We start from the raw sequence: 18,384 nt of genomic DNA, 5'->3' as shown, positions 1-18,384 counted from the left end.
CTTTGTAACTCCTTGCAGTCAGCTTTGGACTTAACTATCTTGAGTAAATTTGTATCATCTGCAAACTTTGCCATGCCAGTGTTTACCCCTTTTTCCAGGTCATTTATGAATATGTTGAACAGCACTGGTCTCAGTACAGATCCTTGGGGGACCCTACTATTTATCACTTTCCAATAGGAAAACTGACCATTTATTCCTATTCTTTGTTTACTATCTTTTTACCAGTTACTGATCCATGAGAGGACTTTCCCTCTTATCCCATGACTGCTTATTTTGCTTAACAGCCTTTGATGAGGGACCTTGTCAAGGCTTTCTGAAAGTCCAAGCGCACTGTGTTGAGTGTATCACCCTTGTCCTCATGTTTGTTGACACCATCAAAGAATTATAATAGATTGGTGAGGCATGAGTACTCTTTACATAAGTCATGTTGACTCTTCCTCCAACATATTGTGTTCATCTATGTGCCTGATAATTCTATTCTTTACTGTAGTTTCAACCAATTTCCTGGTAGTGAAGTTATGCTTACTGGCCTGTAATTGCCATGATTGCCTCTGGAGACGTTTAAAAAATCAGTGTTACATTAACTATCCTCTAGTCATCTGATCCAGAGACTGATTTAAGCGATAGGTTACATACCTCAGTTAGTAATTCTGCAATTTCATATTTGAGTTCATTCAGAACTCTTGGGTGAATACCATCTAGCCTTGGTGACTTATTACTGTTTAATTTATCAATTTGTTCCAAAACCTCCTGTATTGACACCACATTCTGGGACAATTTCTCAGATTTGTCACCTAAAAAGAATGGTTCAGGTGTGGGAGTCTCCCTCACATTCTCTGAAGTGAAGACTGATGGAAAGAATTCATTTAGATTCTCTGAAATGGTCTTGTCTTCCTTGTGTGCTCCTTTAACACCTCAATCATCCAGTTGGTCCACTGACTGTTTGACAGGCTTTCTGCTTCTGTTGTTTATTATTATTATTAATTATTATTATTATTATTATTTTGCTGTTAATTTTTGTTTCTTTTGCAAGTTCTTCAAAATCTCATCTTAGGCAAAGCAACAGGGCTCCTTAGCACTATGCCAATTTACACAAACTGGGGATCAGGTCCCACTGACTTCAATAAAATTACGGCCGATATATACTAATGTCATGAATCATTGCACCTGCTGCTTGATGAGCTGTTGTCTGAGGTAAGAAAAAAAATGGAATTGCTGAGAAAGAAAGAAAGAAAGAAAGAAAGAAAGAAAGAAAGAAAGAAAGAAAGAAAGAAAGTTGGGCCATTCGTCCCAATAGAAGAGGAAGACTAGATACAGAAAATCTTAGCAACACTGAATTCCTCCAAGTTCTGTCCCAAGGATTGAATGAATCAATCCTTAACCATTAGAAGTTACACTTCTAATTAATCTCAAAGGCAAAGAATTAAGGACGTGCAGAAGAGTTAGGAACTTGTGACTTGTCTTCAGTTCAGATTCACAGGCACAGAATATGGATTTGAAACTGTAATGGGACAGATCCCCAGCCGATGTAAATTGGCATAGCTCCATTGGAGAGAGTGAGCCAGATCCCAGCCTGTGTAAATCAGCATAACTCAACTGAACACATTGAAATGACTGTGGGCTAATACAATGAGGGTGCATGACAGTTAGATAGACTAAACAATACTGATGGTTGAGAATTGAAGGAATCACAAGCTGATACAAACTCCACAAAGACCAGCACAGTAAATTTTCTATCTCAGTTAAATATATTTTGGGGGATTAATATATAGGGGAAATTTAAGAACATAAATATGAAATTACAATCTGACCTGTTTTTGACTTTTGGTATCAATGTAATGAAATATCTACTGCTGGTTGGAATTTTTATTCCTTTTTGCAAAATTTTGAATTTTCACTGAAGCCCCAAAATATGACTTTTATTTATGCATTCATTTTGTTACTTTTTGTCTGTCAAAAAATTCAGCTGAAAAATGCACATTTTAAGATGAAAACCATTTTTTTTAGTTTTCAGTTTTCCAAGAATAATCAATATTTCCAAGAAAATATTCTGAGAAAAAATTATTTAGCTGAAAACTCAATTTTCCATAAAATAAACATGCAAACAAAATATATCAACACATAGCTTAACAGCACCTACCTAGAGAAAAAAAATTGTGGGTCAGGCCCTAATTAAGGAATCACTATAAGTCCCATGTTAGGCCTGGAGACATTGAGGCACAAAGAATTGAGCCAACTTAGTTTCTTGATCACCTTTCTAGCCACTGTTACCTGGCTGTACTTGTTATCATAGGCTGGGGTGTTAAAAGGAGTCTAAGGGAGTTCATTCTTACTCTCTCAGACTCCTTTGCAAAACTCAGACTTAATGTTTCTGAAATTCAGGAGAAGCCCAGGCCTTGGAATTTCATGAGATAGACACAAGACCAGGATTGCAAGGGGTTTAGGCACCTAAGAATGGAGATACAGACCTATTGGGATTTACAATAGCACCTAAGCACATTAGGCTCCTAACTCCCATTGAATGTCAATAGGACTTAGCTACCTGGCTCACTTAGGAGCTTTGATAGATCCCACTAGACACCTGTCTCCATCTTTAGGTGCCTAAATGCCTTTGTAATCCTGACCCACAGATAACATAGAACTCGGTTGGAGTTGGGGAACTTTGCAGGAGCTCCTAGGGCCTATGCTATGCAGAGGGTCAAACTATAGGATTATAATGGCTCCTTTTTGCTTTCTCTATGACTCTTTGAACTTTTGCCTCTGGGCCTCTGCTTTTGAGCTGTGCAGAGGTCCGGGGAGTGAGTCCCATAAGCCTAAAAATAGACATAGATAAGTCACCTTCCACAGCATCAGTTCTTTAATATCAGTGAAGCTCAAATCCAGCTGCACACTGCTCATCTACTGAGGGCAACAAGTCTGTGCCTAGCTCTGTCAGATCAGTCTAAGAGTGAGAGGAGAAATTACTCTTACATGGCTTAGCCTTTGGCTTCTAGATACTCCAGTGGTGTTAACAATGGAGTTAGATAGATAATGACCAAAGAATCCTGGCAGTGGAGGATCGAATGCATCACAAGTTTGGGAAAAATCGACAATGACCTGCATAGTAAGTTCATTATTTCAATTAAATATAGTTGGGGATTAATATACAGAGCATACGTAAGACCCTACATATAAATTACATTTTGAACTCTGTAAGGCTTTTGCTATCTATTTAGTCATACATCTAGATCTAATCAGAAAAAAAAATCAGTGGAAAATTTTGACTTTGCACCAGAAACCCGAAATCAGAAAAGTTTTGGAGATTTGACAGCCAAAGACTATTTTTTTTCAGCTGAAAACTGTTGAAAACTAAAAATTTTAATTTGAAAACAAAAGAAAACTGGAGTTTCCAATTTTTTAAAAAAATAATATCTCAGGCACTTTCCCTGACCATTTTTGTTTAGTTTAAAATCCTGTTTTTGAAAACAAAAATTCGAACAAAAATTTCTGACTGCCCCTTATTGGAAATGGAGTTGTTAGCAAAAGTGGTAAACATCAATAGTTTTGAATAATACCATGATTTCCAACCCATTTGTGCTATTGCAACTGTGTTTATTTCTGTTTTAAAGGAATAGAGAGCAGACGATAAAAATTAAGTAACAAGCAAAGCTGTTAGCCACAGAATGTGTTTTACAACCACTAGTACCTTTCAACTTAGAGTAGGAGCTGAACTGGCTAGCTAAGGTCTGGCTATCCTGACACAACCCAAGAAGAGAAAGGAGGTCAACAGGAAGAGAACCCAGCTTTCCTGTTCTAGCATCAGAGCCTCTGCCCAGCACTGATGCCAGCTAAACACCAATACTCTTGACAAGGGTACAGAAGACAGACACAGTAAGACATGAACACTCCTCACAGGCGCTCACAGTTCAACTAGACAAGGCCAGGGCTGATGAGAGGGGAGGAAGCCAGTACAAATTACTGGGACCCAGTGGTCCGGAAGGGGGCCCTACTATGTTGCATATGTGACTTTAATTTAAGTTTTTTTTAAATGTTTAATTTTTTATATGTTCTTTAAGAATAAATGTTTTCTTTTCCTATTCCATGTTTCATTTGTATACCAGGCAGGGCATTTATTTTTTCTGAACATCAATACAAATTCCGAGCAAAGATTTTTAGCCAGTCCACCCTTGCTGGGGGACCCGAAATTTTTTTTTCACCAGGTCCCGAACCCGCTCTCAGCAGCCCTGGACAAGGAGGGAAAGGAACTATTAGAGATGAGCTGGTGCTCAGGGCGCTGGGCATGTCTGTGTCGTTTCCCTGGGACAAGGGAATCAGGCTGTGCTGGTGGTTTAGAAGTTTAGTTTCCTGTCCAAGTGGTAAACTTGCTGTTTGTCATAAGACCATATGACAGAAAGGGACCTGAGTCATCAAGTCCAATCCTCTGCTACCACTGACAACCCCATCATATAATCTCCATCAGAAACTGACCCATCCCCATATTAATCTAGTTGGGTTCTCTGCTATGAGGGCTGTTCCTGGCCCTCTCTCCTCTGATGGAGACAAACCTTCTCTGCATTTCCAGTCTAAATTTACTCATGGCCAGTTTATAGTCATTTGTTCTTATGTCAACATTGTCCTTTAGCATCAACAGCTCTTCTGTCTCGCTGGTGTTTACCTCCCTGATCTATTTACAGAGAGTGATCATATCCCCTCTCAGCTGCTGTTTTGCTAGGCTACACAAGCCAAACTCTCCTAGGCTATGTCTAAACTAAGGGCTAGTGGTGTAATTTCCCTCTTACATACATGTATTAGCTTGATGAGTGCTAGCGCGAGTACAAATAGCAGTGTATCTGTGGGGCCATGGGCGCAGCTACAACCTCCTCTGTGCCCTGCGGGAAAGTGCTCAGCTGTGCCTCCCCTGCCACTGCCCATGCTATGGGGTTACACTGCAATTTATACTCCCACCAGCTCTCACTGAGCTACTGTGAGTGTGTGTGCAAGCTGAGAATCACACTCCTAGCTCATAGTGCAGGCAGTGCGTCATTCTCCTCTCCTAAAATAGATCTCCATTGTCGCAATAGCAGGACTATCATTCCTAAGATTGTTCGATTTGTGTTGTGACTCATTCCATATTTACACTACTTTTTTTTAATCCACATCTTGGATGGATAGTCAGATGGTGGAAATGGAGCTATCCTTTGACTGTAGGGGCACCATACCAATTTACACTGGTGTGATAATAATGCACCTGACTCGTGATGTGATTGTCAGAGGTGAGGAGGTAGAAGTGCTCTATCCTGACATTGCCCTTGCCCGTCCCTTCACAGGCAGCACACGATGTCCTGAGAAGGAAAATGTCCAACCAAACTACTGTGACCGAGTTCCTTCTCCTGAGCTTCTCTGAGGCTCGAGAGCTGCAGATTTTACACTTTGTGGTGTTTCTAGGGATTTTCCTGGCAGCCATGATGTGGAACCTCTTCATTATTGCAGCTGTGGCCCTGGACCACCATCTTCACATCCCCATGTACTTCTTCTTGATGAATTTGTCCATGATAGACCTCCGATCCATCTCCGTCACTGTCCCCAAGTCCATGGCCAATTCCCTATTGAACACCAGGTCAATTTCTTATTCTGAGTGTGTTGCCCAGATCTTTCTCTTCATTTTCCTCACTGTGGTTGACTTTGGTTTTCTCACCATCATGGCATATGACCGCTACGTCGCCATCTGAAAACCAATACACTGTGAGTCTCTGATGAACAGGAGAGCTTGTATTGAAATGGCAGCCAGTGCTTGGATCAGTGGTATTTTCTGCTCTGCACTGCACACTGGGAACACATTTGCATTAATCTTCTGTGGAGGCAACATGGTGGATCAATTCTTCTGTGAAATCTCACTGCTACTCAAGCTCACTTGTTCTGACTCATATCTCAATGAAGTTGGGGTTATTGCCTTTTTTGCATGTTTAACTATAAGTTGCTTTATTTTAATAATTGTGTCATATGTTCAGATCTTCACCATGGTGCTGAGAATCCCCTCTGAGTGGAGCCGGCATAAAGCCATCTCCACCTGCCTCCCTCATCTAATTGTGGTCTCCTTGTTTGTTTGCACTGGGACCTTTGCCTATGTGAAACCACCCTCCATCTGTCTATCAGGAAAGGATCTTGCGGTGGGTGAGCTCTATTCTGTAGTGCCACCGATCATCAATCCAATCATCTACAGCATGAGGGACAAGGAAATTAAAGGTGCTCTGAGGAAACTGACTCGGTGAACATTATTAACCAAGAATAAAATTTCCAGATTTCTCCCACGACCATGACTTCATTCTGTCTGTCTTTATAGATAGAATTATTGTCTCCACAGGAATGTGACGTGCAATCTCTTTACGTAAAATGAGTGGTAATGATCAAAACTCAGTTAACTAAAGTGAATAGAGTTACTTTAGGCTTACACCAGTGTAAATTAGATAAGGTCTATCTATCTATCTATTTCTCTCTCTCTGTTGCAACAAACCAAAACAAAACTTTAGTTAACACTGTAGTTTAGTTAAGGTTGTCTCCCGGAGCTGGCAATAGCTAGTGGTAATCATTTGCTTGCATACTAGCAGCATTGACTATGTCCACTGCTGCTGTATTGAATGGTAAAGGCAGATATTGGCACACACACAGGAGGGAAAGAGGGGCTGTCAGCCATACCTGTTCTACCTCTGTTTCCCTCTAGTCCCCTGTCACTCACTATCACGTCCCCCTTCACAGTGCCCCACCCTTCCCCTCCACTCCACCTAGCTCCTATTCCTCTCCAACTGACCCACCACCCCATTTATCCTCCACTTTAATCACCCCTCTGTTGCTACCCCCAAAACCCCTATTTGGGGAGCTTTTGACAACTAGCAAAATGCCTAGGCCACTTCCAGTAGCTGGAATCCTGATTATCTTGCTCATTGCTAAAAGCAGCTCAAGGGTTGAGCAATCACAAGACGTAAACATGAGCCTGCATCCTTCTTGGTAAGCTCTCATTTGAAATTGCTGAAGTTTGCATCTTAGAAAAACAGGAAGTCTGGCTATAGTTTTGACTGCTGTTATGTGGAAATACAGCTACAAGGCTAACAGCTCAGAATTGCTTGCTCATGTTTTTTTTTAAGTGACATGTTTTTAACACCAGCTTCTTACTTAATGGTTGGTTTTGATTGATAAGCTATGTAACACTTGTAAGGATAAGAAGGGGACAAGATCTGGGTTAAGTGAACTCTGCTGTGAACCCATCTCAAGTTCCCCAGCAGCAGACGGCAGGCTGGCCACTGGAAATCTGTCGCTGGACACTCGAGGACCACTCCAGACCTTGGGGTAACTACAGTTTGGGGTGCTCCAACATAACCTGTTGCTTGTGTGTCTACATGCTGGAGACTAAATAAAGTAAAAGCATTAAGTGAAAGCACTCTTGTTTGCACTGTTTATATCAACCACTTATCAGATGGGTGTTCTGTGTCCCCACTGATTTATTTCCTGACATTGCCTCATAAGGAGTAAAGTTACTGAGAGCTTTGGGTTCAGAAAGCCGGTGGGTAACGCCCTCTCCTATTGTTCCCCCCCCCATCCTCTCTACCCAGCAGGAATGTGCATGCGTAACCTATTTCCATTCCAAAAGCAGTTTCAGCACCTTCCAAATTTTCTGCTGTGCTCAGGTGACATTTCCAAAAATTAAAAACCCTTGGACAGAGGAAGATGCCACCTTCTTTTACTTTCAGACTTTGGCCCACTGTTAGAGTCAAACCTCAGTGCCTGAGTGGGGCTCAGGTTTGATGGCCAGATCATTCCTCCTTCAGAAGCTTAGGTCTGTGATCCAGATGTAGCATTCAACCAGCTCACACTCTCTCCATGCACATGCATTGTATAATCTGTTTAGCGCCACACCAACCACTTCAAAGGCTGACGTGCCTAACTAGAGAGCTACACACTATGGTTAATAGCACTGTAACTTGATTTCCCCCAAAGGGCTGGCACTGGCTTGCACTCTGGTGCGGTAACCATCAAGCACTGGAGAACCTGCTTCTGTTTATGATCTGAGCCCCGGTTTGATCTCACTGTGTGTGAAAAAAAATCAGCACCAAAATACCCTAACTTTAAGAAAAGTTAGAAGTAACTCCATTGCAGTCAATGAGGCTGACCCAACTCACATGTAGTCAGGAGTAATTCATTGGGGCTGACTCCCCTCTCAACCCAGGGTAACTTGGAGGAGTTATGATGTAGTACCACTGGTCTAAGGAAGAGGAGATTCAGGCTTTTTGACTCCAGCACCCACCATGTCCTCCATCCACTGAACCCCTCATACCCTAGTCCCTGAGTATGTCCCTCCCTCTGTCTTACACAGCCCAGATCCCCCAAACAAACACCCACAGCCCCTAATCCCCTCATTCCCCACTCATAACCTTCCACCCCACAGAAACTTTCAGCCCTTGTCTGTTGAGATTTCCCCCTTCCATTGGCCAGAGCCAATTTCCCCACCCAGACTTTGTGACTCAGCTTCCTCAGAGATCCCTACTTAACTTCTCTGCCCATCAGTCCCCTCCTCTGATCAGCCTTATTCCCCTGATGTGGCTCCAGTCACAGGGAACAGCCCCCCACCACTGCTTCCTTTCACCTCCCTCCAAACACCAGCCCATTCTCTACTCCATCTCCCCATTGCAAACCCAGGCCACCACTTTCTTCCTTCCCCACTCTCCTCCTTCCTCTGCCTGGACCACCTCCGCTTTTCTGAACAGTGACTGCAGGGTGGGCTCCGCCCAATCCTGCCCAATACACAGTTAAGCTGGGGAACAAGGTATCACTTAGACAAAGAGTCCAGCAAGGTGAATCATTGACAGGAATCACAAGAGCCTTCACATTTACATCAGATCACAGAATGAATTAAACCGCTATGATGCAGGTCTCCAGCCAGCCACTAACTCACAGGGAACTTCCCTGACGCAGAGGTCAGTGAAGAACTGTTCACTGGGGGCATTGCCCCTTCCTCTACAGCAGCTGGTGCTGGTCCCTCCAGGGGTCACTGCTCTGAGCAAGGCTGTTCCCAGGAGAATGTGGAAAGAGGCACTTTTAGTCCCATAAAGCTCTACTGACTCTCAGGGCTGGATTCAAACACTTCAGTGCAATTCATGGGGCTCTACCCCCTCGACCCTGAACCCCACATGGAATGGCAGTGGTGGGAGCCCCTCAAAGAGAGGCTGAGACAGTGTCAGGGGACCCCCTGCTCCCTCCCAGAAGATCATTATGTCAGCCAGAGTCTGCAGCATTTGGGTTTGCTGCTCGAGACAGGGCCGGCTCTAGGACTTTTGCCTCCCCAAGTGGCAAAAAAAATAAATAAATACAAAAATCTGTGATCACAATCGGCAGCAGCTCCACTGCGCCACTTTCTTCTTCGGCGGCAATTTGATGTCGGGTCCTTTCCTCTGAGAGGGACTGAGGGATCCACCGTCAAATTGCTGTCTAAGAGCCCAACGTGCTGCCCCTTCCCCTTGGCCTCCCCAAGCACCTGCTTGTTAAGCTGGGGCCTGGAGCCGTCCCTGGCCTGAGAAGGCCCATTATGTCCTGGGGCATCTCCCTCTCCTTTTCCTGCTGGGATTCCTGGGCCATTATCCTGTTCACTCCGCTTTTCTCCATGCCATCTGCCATGTTGGCACTCTAGGCCCTCTGTTTATGGTCCAGTACAGCACTGGCTTGCAGGATCTCACTGAACATGTCCTCCCTTGTCCTCTTCTTTCACCTCCTTATCAGGGTCAGGCCTTCTGTGATTGCAGAGGGGGCACATCTCAAAGGCCACCATGCTAGAAGCTGCTGATAAAAGAGACAGATGTATCATTTACAGTCACCGTGGAAAGGTAAAGGAAAGTTTCAAAACTACCTTCTCTTATTCCCATCCACACTTTTAAGATGACCTGCTTCATGACACTGGCAGCTTTGGAGCACCTTGGTACCACACCGCTCTCCAGCTCCGGTCATGCGGAGGAGTAGGGCCTACTGGGGTGGTGGGAGAGAAGATTTTCCATTGCCTGAAGCTATAATATTTCAGGCCTCATTCCAGGGATATGATTCTAGGGCAATGGCACTGATTATTGACACTATTTGCCACAGCTAGTAGTAGAGTGACCACCTTCTCAAAAGGCAAAAGTGGGACACATGCATGAGACCAAGCCCCTCCTTGGCCCCACCTCCTTTTTCCCCCGAGCCCCCACCTCCTTCTCCTCCTCTTCCCCTGAGGCCCGCAGCTGCACGCAACAAGGCAAAGCTCCTAAGTGGGCAATCAGGAAAAGGCATTTCAAAAATATGCAGGGATTTTAAAAGGGTGTGTGACTTCTGGTCTCCATGAGCCCAAGGCAGCTGAGTTCACCATTGTAACCAGCAGAGTCATTCTTGCATGGAATGGGGCATTGTGTGACAGCTGCTGGAGGACTGTTAGGGTTGACATAGGCAATGAACTGTCTACACTCATGCAGCATCAACCTCTGTAGGTCAACCATGGCTCAGTGCCACTCAGGGAGGTGGTTTTACTGCATCACCTTAACGAGGTGCTTACATCAGCCAGAGACAAAAGTGTAGACGCGGGCACAAGTAGATCGATGCAAGTTGACTTATGTCGACCTAACTGTCTAGTGTAGACCAGGCCTTAGACACACCCATGATCCACAGAACCCTCCACTCAGGGGTTGCTTTGTGTATTTTGCTGCCCCAAGCATGCAATCAGGCTGACTTTGGTGGCATGCTTGCGGGAGGTCCTTTGGTAAGGTAGATTTGGCGTGCCCGCTGCTGAATTGCCATTGAAGCCATGGGACCAGCGGACCTCCCGCAGGCATGCCGCCAAAGGCAGCCTGACGGCTGCCCTCACAGCGACAGTCAGGTCGTCTCTTGTGGCTTGCTGTCTCAGTATGCGCTTGGTGTGCTGGTATCTGGAGCCACCCCTGCCTCCATTCAGCTGCTGAATAACCGTGTTGGCATCTAAGTTTCTGCCTCAGGCAGGCACCCAGATGTCTAGCCCACTGCTAAGCCTCAGAGGGAACCTCAAAGCAGGTGAACTTGGACATTTCGCCACCAAGCTCACCTGCAGGGCCCGATCCGGTAGGTGTCTTGAGAGCACATGTCACTCCACCTAACACAGCTGGTGGGATGGGGAGGCAAAAGTCACCTTCAAGCCATTGGTTAAGGCACTCAGCTGGGATATGAGAGTAGCCACTTCAAGTCCCTCCTCTGCCTGAGGAGAAGACCATTAACAGGGATCTTTCCCCTCTGAGGGGAGTGCCCAAACCACTGGGCTATGGGATAGACATGAGGCTCCCTCCAGCTTTCCTGCTCCAGCTTTTTGACTCTGCATCCATAATTAAAATTGCCTTGGTCCTAAGAGAATGTGGGACCTGTTTCATAGTCCAGTGATGGGGGCACCCCGCTGAGGGGGGAACACCTGTTCAAACCCTGCTACCTACCACACTGAGGGGGAGCTGAGTTGGGATCTCCATGGGATATCTCAAACTCCTGGCCTAGTCCTTTGTACTACTCCAGTGGGTGCAGTCCTTTCTCTCCCTCACCCCCCAGCCCCTTGGCCATCTGCTATGCGGTTAGGTATGTGCCACCACCAGTCTTGCAAGAAACAACTTAGATGCCTGGCTCCAGAAGGGCTCCCAGCAGTAAATTGCTAGAAGAGCTAGGCACCTCCTTTCTGTCTGGACTTAAGCACAAAATTCTCTGCTAGAAAACATCCCTTTCCTTGGTATCTGCTACTGGCTGGCTTAGGCCTCTCCCTACCTAGTGTGCTGGCTTTGTGCATCCCCCTTCAGGTATCTACCTCTTCCCAGGCATTGTATGGAGATTTGGGGCACCAAACAGAGGATATGTGTTTTTTCCTGGGTGGCAGGTCACCTAAAAGTTATGCACTGCAATACAGGGCATTGCAATGGCTAAGGGGATCCCCACCCACTAGGCAATCCTTCCACCCCATGTGGTTATAAATCCTATCCATTCTCATTCGTGAACCTCCTATGACTATTTCTGCCCCTGATAATACAGAAGGTGCAAGCAACAAGTAAAGCTTGACAAGCGGGTATTTATTTCCGATGATAGCCATTGACTGGCAAAAAAAAGACACCTGAAGACAAAGACCTCTGATAACTTTACTGTTAATGAGCACTAGGGGCAGCAAAAGGTGGGGGCAGGGAAGGGGCAGCTATACTGTATAATGGGCACTAAGGGCAACAGAGGGTGAGCTGAGAAGGAGTTGCTATATCTGATTAACAGAGCTCCAGAGAGTGACTCACCAACCGCCCTTAGAGAACAGACATGGATAAATCTACCCACAGCGCCAACTCTTTGCTGCCAGAGAAGCCCAGAGTCAGCCACACAGCTCATAGGCATCCAGCAAGAGGTCTGAGTTTATTGATATTCAGTCTCACTGAGAACAGTGGAAGGGTCCTTTGGTTATCTAACATTTGGCATCCAGATCCTACTGTGATAGGGGCATCAGAGGTAGATTAGATAGATAGATAGATAGATGAACTTCAGAGATTCTTTCTCAGCAGTGCTTTGATGTTGAAAAAGAAACAGTTTCAGCTGGAATAAAGCCACACTTCTCAGCACAGTAAGTTGACTGTTATCGTTAAATATCTGGGATTTTTAAGGAGTTGAATTTATCCATATAAATGTGAGTGACAATGTCCACTTATTGCTATGAGTTCAATCAGCCTGGTATAGCCAATTCCATGGCACCCAGGGGCAAACTCATTTTGCTTAATTTTTATCTTTTTTACATAATGGGGAACATGGGATCTGAATGGAGACCTGGAGTGCAGTTTCTGCACTGCCAGTGTCTTGCCGTGTAATTTTGGGCAAGGGACTTAACATTCATGGCTTTCTGGTTCCCCATTTGTCGAAAGGGTGGAAATAAGGAACAAATTCACTAAATTCAGTGGGATTGGGCTGTCGTCTGTGAGGTCAGATTCAGGTCTTTTAGACTCTCTTAGACACTTGGGACCAGATTTTTAAAGATGCCTAGCGGGATTCTGAGATGAACCTAGACATGTCCAAACCATTAAAATCAATGGATGTTAAGCATCTAGATGCTTTTGAAAATCCCACTGGGCACCTAAACACCTTTAAAAACCTGGCCCTTCATTCTTGATCCACTGTGTGATCCAGTGGCAGAAAGAACTTAGCTCTAATTAGAGCTGGCCAGGAATTTCTCAATTAACCTTTTTGTTGTTGTTGGAAAACACCAATTGTCAAAACCAAACTGTTTTGCTAAAATGTACCAGTTTCAATGAGACGTCCATCAGGAAGGCATCTTTATACTTTTGAAAATCCTACCCGATACCTAAACACCTGTAACAATCTGGCCATCTATGGGGTAAGGTGGCAGGAGCTGAGCGGGGGGGTTGTGACTGTCTGTGGGGCATAAATGTTGGACTGAGGTGCCTTAAAATGGCATTTAGGGGCCTAAGCCCCTTTGTGAATCAAGACCTTAATCAGCAAAGTGACCGGACAGGGCTTAAAATAAACACAAGCAACAGGTCTGTTGAATAAAAAGATGCCATTAAAGTAGCACCTTGTGAACCTGTTTTGTAAATCTTGTAATTACATGCTCATAGGCGACGAGTTCTATGGGCCTGTGGGGTGGACCAGCATTCACCACTGGCAGGGCAGGAAAGCTGAGTGGCTTCCTGCCTGCTCCCTCCACATGGCTGCCAGCCCTTCCCTGCAGCCCCTGGATGGAGTGGGTCTGTGTCCTGCCCCAAGTGCCCCTGGAGATAATGGGAAGCTGTGTGGGCAGTGTCTGGGGTAGCAGCGCACGGAGACTCCTGGCCTGCCCTGCCTAGGAGCTCCCAGGTAAGCGATGCAACTCCCCACCCCCACCTCGTCACAGAAGCTGCACCTACTCTTCAGTCCCCAAACTCTCTCAAAGAGCATGCACCCCCTCCCTCTGTACCCCCTCCCATCCCCAAGCTCCCTTCCAGAGCCTGAACCCAGCCCAGAGCCTGTACCCCTCACCCATTCCTGCACTCCCAGCCCCTGTCCCAGCCCAGAGTCTGCAAAGAGAACCCAAACTCCCTCCCAGAGCCTGCACCCCTCACCCCCACCCCTTGTCCCAGCACAGAGCCTACAGCCAAACTCCATTCCAGAGCTTGCACCCCCATCCCTCCACACACCCTCCCGTCCCCAAACTCCATTCCAGAGCCTGCACCTCACCCCCAGCCCAGAGCCTGCACCCAAACTCAGTCCCAGAGCCTGCACCCCTCATCCCCTCCTGCACCCGCAGCCCCTTTCCCAGCCAGGAGCCTGCACACAGCACCCAAACTCCATCCCAGAGCCTGCACTTCCACCCCTCCACAATCCCTCCCAGAGCCTGCATACCTCATCCCCTCCTCCACCTCCACCTCCTGCCAGAGCCCAGCTCCTGCACCCAGCACCCAAACTCTATTCTAGAGCCTGCACCCCAGACCCCCTCCCCCACACAGACTCCCTCCGAGGGTCCACATCTCACCTATCCTGCAATCCACTCTCCTGCCCCAGCCCAGGGCTTGCATCACAGACTTTCTTCCCCCACCCAAATTGCCTCACAGAGACTTAGGCAGGTGGCGGGCGGTGGAGTTTGGGGGTGGGGAGCCTGGGGGGCAGATTCTGGGCATCACCAAAATTTCTACAAACCTGCTACTCCTGTACATGGTGATGGAGAAGAAAAGGAAGAGTCTTGTTATTTTCCTGAGCTGCAATATATGCCCTGCAGCATAATATGTAAAACCAGTCTCTGTCTACCTTCTGTTTCTCGTTCCATGACCATTTCCCATTGGCTATCCCTCTGCAGTGTATAGCTACACAAGAAATGTCCAACAGAACTACCGTGATTGAGTTCCTTCTCCTGGGATTCTCTGATGTGCGGGAACAGCAAATTTTACACTTCCTGATGTTTCTAGTGATTTACCTGGCAGCCGTCTTGGGGAATCTTCTCATCATCACAGTGGTAGCTCTTGACCACCACCTTCACACCCCTATGTACTTTTTTCTGGGCAACTTATCCTTCCTAGACCTCTGCTACATCTCAGTCACCATCCCCAAGGCCATGGTTGACTCCCTAATCAACAACAGACTCATCTCTTTCTCTGGATGTGTCACCCAAGTCTTTTTGGTTGTAACTTTTGCAGTAGCTGAACTGGCCTTTCTCACAGTGATGGCATATGACCGCTACATTGCAATCTGCCACCCTCTGCATTACACGGTGACTATGAACAGAGGTGCATGTGCCCAGATGGCAGCTGGATCATGGATCAGCAGCATGATCTCCTCTGTACTACACACAGCTAATACTTTTAGGTTACATTTCTGTGAATCCAATGTTATCTCTCAGTTTTTCTGTGATATCCCACAGTTGCTAAAGATCTCTTGCTCTGATACACATGTTAATGTAATAGTCATGATTGCCCTTGGATCACTTCTAGATGTGGTCTGCTTTGTATTGATAATTGCGTCCTACTTTCACATCTTCTCCACGGTGATGAGAATATCATCTGAGCAGGGCAGGTACAAAGCCTTCTCCACCTGCATCCCTCACCTGGTTGTTTTCTGTTTGTTTATCAGTACAGCATCATTTACATACATGAGGCCCAGGTCGATGTCTTCCACATCTCTGGACCTGATGGCTGCTGTGTTGTATTGTGTATTGCCACCACTAATGAATCCAATCATTTACAGTCTAAGAAACAAAGAGATAAAAAGTTCTCTGTGGAAAATGATAGGCAGGATATTTTTTCCCAACAAAAGCAAATTCCTCACACTGAACTCTTAGCGTCTGACTGGAACAAAGTATTCCCAAGATTTACCTTATGGAATGGGCCAGGCTACTTTGTATGAGGACTAGCCTATGTTCATGTTAGGGTTAGAACTTGGTGTTTCGCATTTTCTGATTTTGGCTGAAAGATTTTAAAATTTGAAAGAAATATGGGGGGAAATATTTAAAGCATCTAAGTTTCCCAGGAGCCAAAGTCCCATTTTCAAGTAAGAGTGAGGCACTTTTGAAAATTTTACTCTTGAGTGCTCAAATTTTACTCTTGAGTGATAGAATGTGTGAGTCTATTTATCTTTTGACCCCTTTGAAAATCCAAGGGATAGTTAATTGCAAATTTTCTCATTTTTTATTTTAAAATATCCATTTAAAATGTCCTTTTAATTTCAAAATGTCATTTCCAAATAAAAACAATGATTTTTTTTCATTTCAAAATGCTAATTCCAATTTTTTTAAAATGAAATGTTTTGAATGGGCATTTTAAATCAAACTGACAATTCATAATGATTATTTTCAGTGTTGTTTTGTAGCCATGTTGGTCCCAGGATATGACAGAGACAATGTGGGTGAGGTAGTATCTTTTATTGTACCAACTTCAGTTGGTGGAAAGGACAAGTTTCTGAGCAATCTGAAGAAGAACTGTGTAGCTTGAAAGCTTGTCTTTTGCACCAACAGAAGTTGGTCTAATCCATAATGACATTTTTCATTTTTCAGCTAACATTTCTAAATAAAAGAATTGTGAATAGAATGTCAAAGCGTTTCATTCTGGTTAAAAGAATAATCAGCAATGTTGGTTTTGACATTTCCCAATCAAGTTTTTCAGACGTTTTCATTCTGTCACAATGTTTGATATTTCTACTCATCAATCTTAGCTAAAATGAAAACAAATATCAAAATACCAGAATTTCTCACAGAAGTTTCTGTTTTCCAACTAGCTGTAAACCCCAGGCTTTTACACTAACAACATTCTCACTTTGACTTTACAAGGAGCAGGCTGCTGACCTCTCCAAACTTCAGGGGAAAGAACTGAGGAGGGAAAAGGGCCAGTGGGGAGAACCTGGCTGAGGCCTGCAGGTGGCCTTATTTACACCCCAGCTCCAGTTCCTCTTCACCGCCTACAGAGGAAGTAGGTGCTCATCTACCGATCTCCTCAGTCTATCCATTGAGGAATGAGGCCCTTTTGATTAGGGCTGAGCAGAAAATATGTTTTTTTCTGTAGAAAATTTTGACTTTATGACAAACAATCCCTCTCCCCAAGTTTCAGCTGAAAATGCAAATTTCTATTTGGAAATAGCACTGCTGTGTCTCTTGAGAGTTGCAATTTATGTGCTTCAAACCCCTGTTCTCCTCTATGAACAAGTTCTCTGGCTGGACAACATCTGCACCACAGGATTCCTTCTTCCTGAGCCAGTGTGGTACATCATGAGAGTTCCATGGCTGCAAGAGTGGCAGGTGGAAGAGTCTTGCAGGGGAGAAGGGTGAAGGAGAGGAGGGAAGCACATAGCGAGCAGGAACCTGCGGAGAAGGGGAGTGGAGGGGAGGAGAGGATCACTGCCACCAGGCAGCGGCTGGTGGTGGGGGCCTCGGGGAAGAGGCCGAGCAGAGACAGGGAGAGGCCCACCATGGCCCAGGTGTCCGGAGGCAGGTAGTTGGCTGCTGCACCAGAGGAGACTTAGCCTCCCCTGGTCTATTATATCCACTGCCCATGGGGACATGGAATGGGAAAAGATTGTGCCTGATAAAGTGTCCTGAGGAACGATTACATGTTCTGATATTAACCTTTGCTGGGCAACAGAGGAGTTGAGGTGTGAAATATTGGAAAGCGGCTAACTGACAAATGTTCAAAATATTTAAGCACCTAAATATTCATATAGATGCCTAGTGGGATCCTCAAATGTGCCTAACTCCCATTGATTTCATGATTTCCACACATATGAGCTGTTGCTAATGGTCTCCAACTAGGCAGTCTTCAGAAGGACCAATAGGCCAGCTCCGACCTATGAAGCCCATCTGGATGGTGCAAAGGCAAGTTGAGTCTCCAGGACCCATTCATGACCTACCTCTCCACAGAGATTGTGCCAACCAGCATTGAGGACATTGTCTGCCCATCCAGCTAATGGTGAGTTTTGTAGTAATAGAACAAATCCAGGACCTCATATCCCAAATCTCCTCTCTTGAACTTTGAGGAATCTGGGATCCCAACATGGTTTAGAGTCTTGGTTTGGGTCCATCTCTGCTTTTCTATCATTTGGACACATTCCTGTTAAGGGGAATGTTTCTTCTTTCAGTCTGAGTAAGCCTAGATGCTATATCCCAGCAGTGTCCCAGTCTGGAGTCCATAGGACTGACCCATTGGAGTCCATAGGCTAGCCATGTCTTCAGGGAAAGCTGGTTGGGAATTTTCCACTGGAATGGTTTTCCAATGAAAAATTCTCGCTCACAAAATCAAAAAAATTCCATGAGATTATTGAAGTGTTCTGTGATCCCTCTGTGCTGAAGGAGTTTGCAAGAGCTCAATACGTATGAAAAAATGGGTGTCTTCTCTGCACGAATGAGGTTAGCCTAAAAATCAGCCTAAAAATCAGCCCTGGGCACAC

At 45.3% G+C, this 18,384-nt stretch overlaps 1 protein-coding gene across 1 annotated transcript; it reads left to right on the top strand.

The window, feature by feature from the left end:
* Window positions 1-14,830: 14,830 nt before the first annotated feature.
* Window positions 14,831-15,790, top strand: LOC127033071 (olfactory receptor 14A16-like). The gene has a single exon (XM_050920877.1). It carries the CDS (start codon window positions 14,831-14,833, stop codon window positions 15,788-15,790), a length of 960 nt encoding a protein of 319 aa, XP_050776834.1.
* Window positions 15,791-18,384: the final 2,594 nt, after the last annotated feature.

Source organism: Gopherus flavomarginatus, chromosome 12 (assembly GCF_025201925.1).
Source record: "Gopherus flavomarginatus isolate rGopFla2 chromosome 12, rGopFla2.mat.asm, whole genome shotgun sequence".
NCBI classification, from domain to species: domain Eukaryota; kingdom Metazoa; phylum Chordata; order Testudines; family Testudinidae; genus Gopherus; species Gopherus flavomarginatus.
The sequence above is the reverse complement of the archived record's forward strand: the minus strand, read 5'-3'. Positions and strand labels throughout refer to the sequence as shown.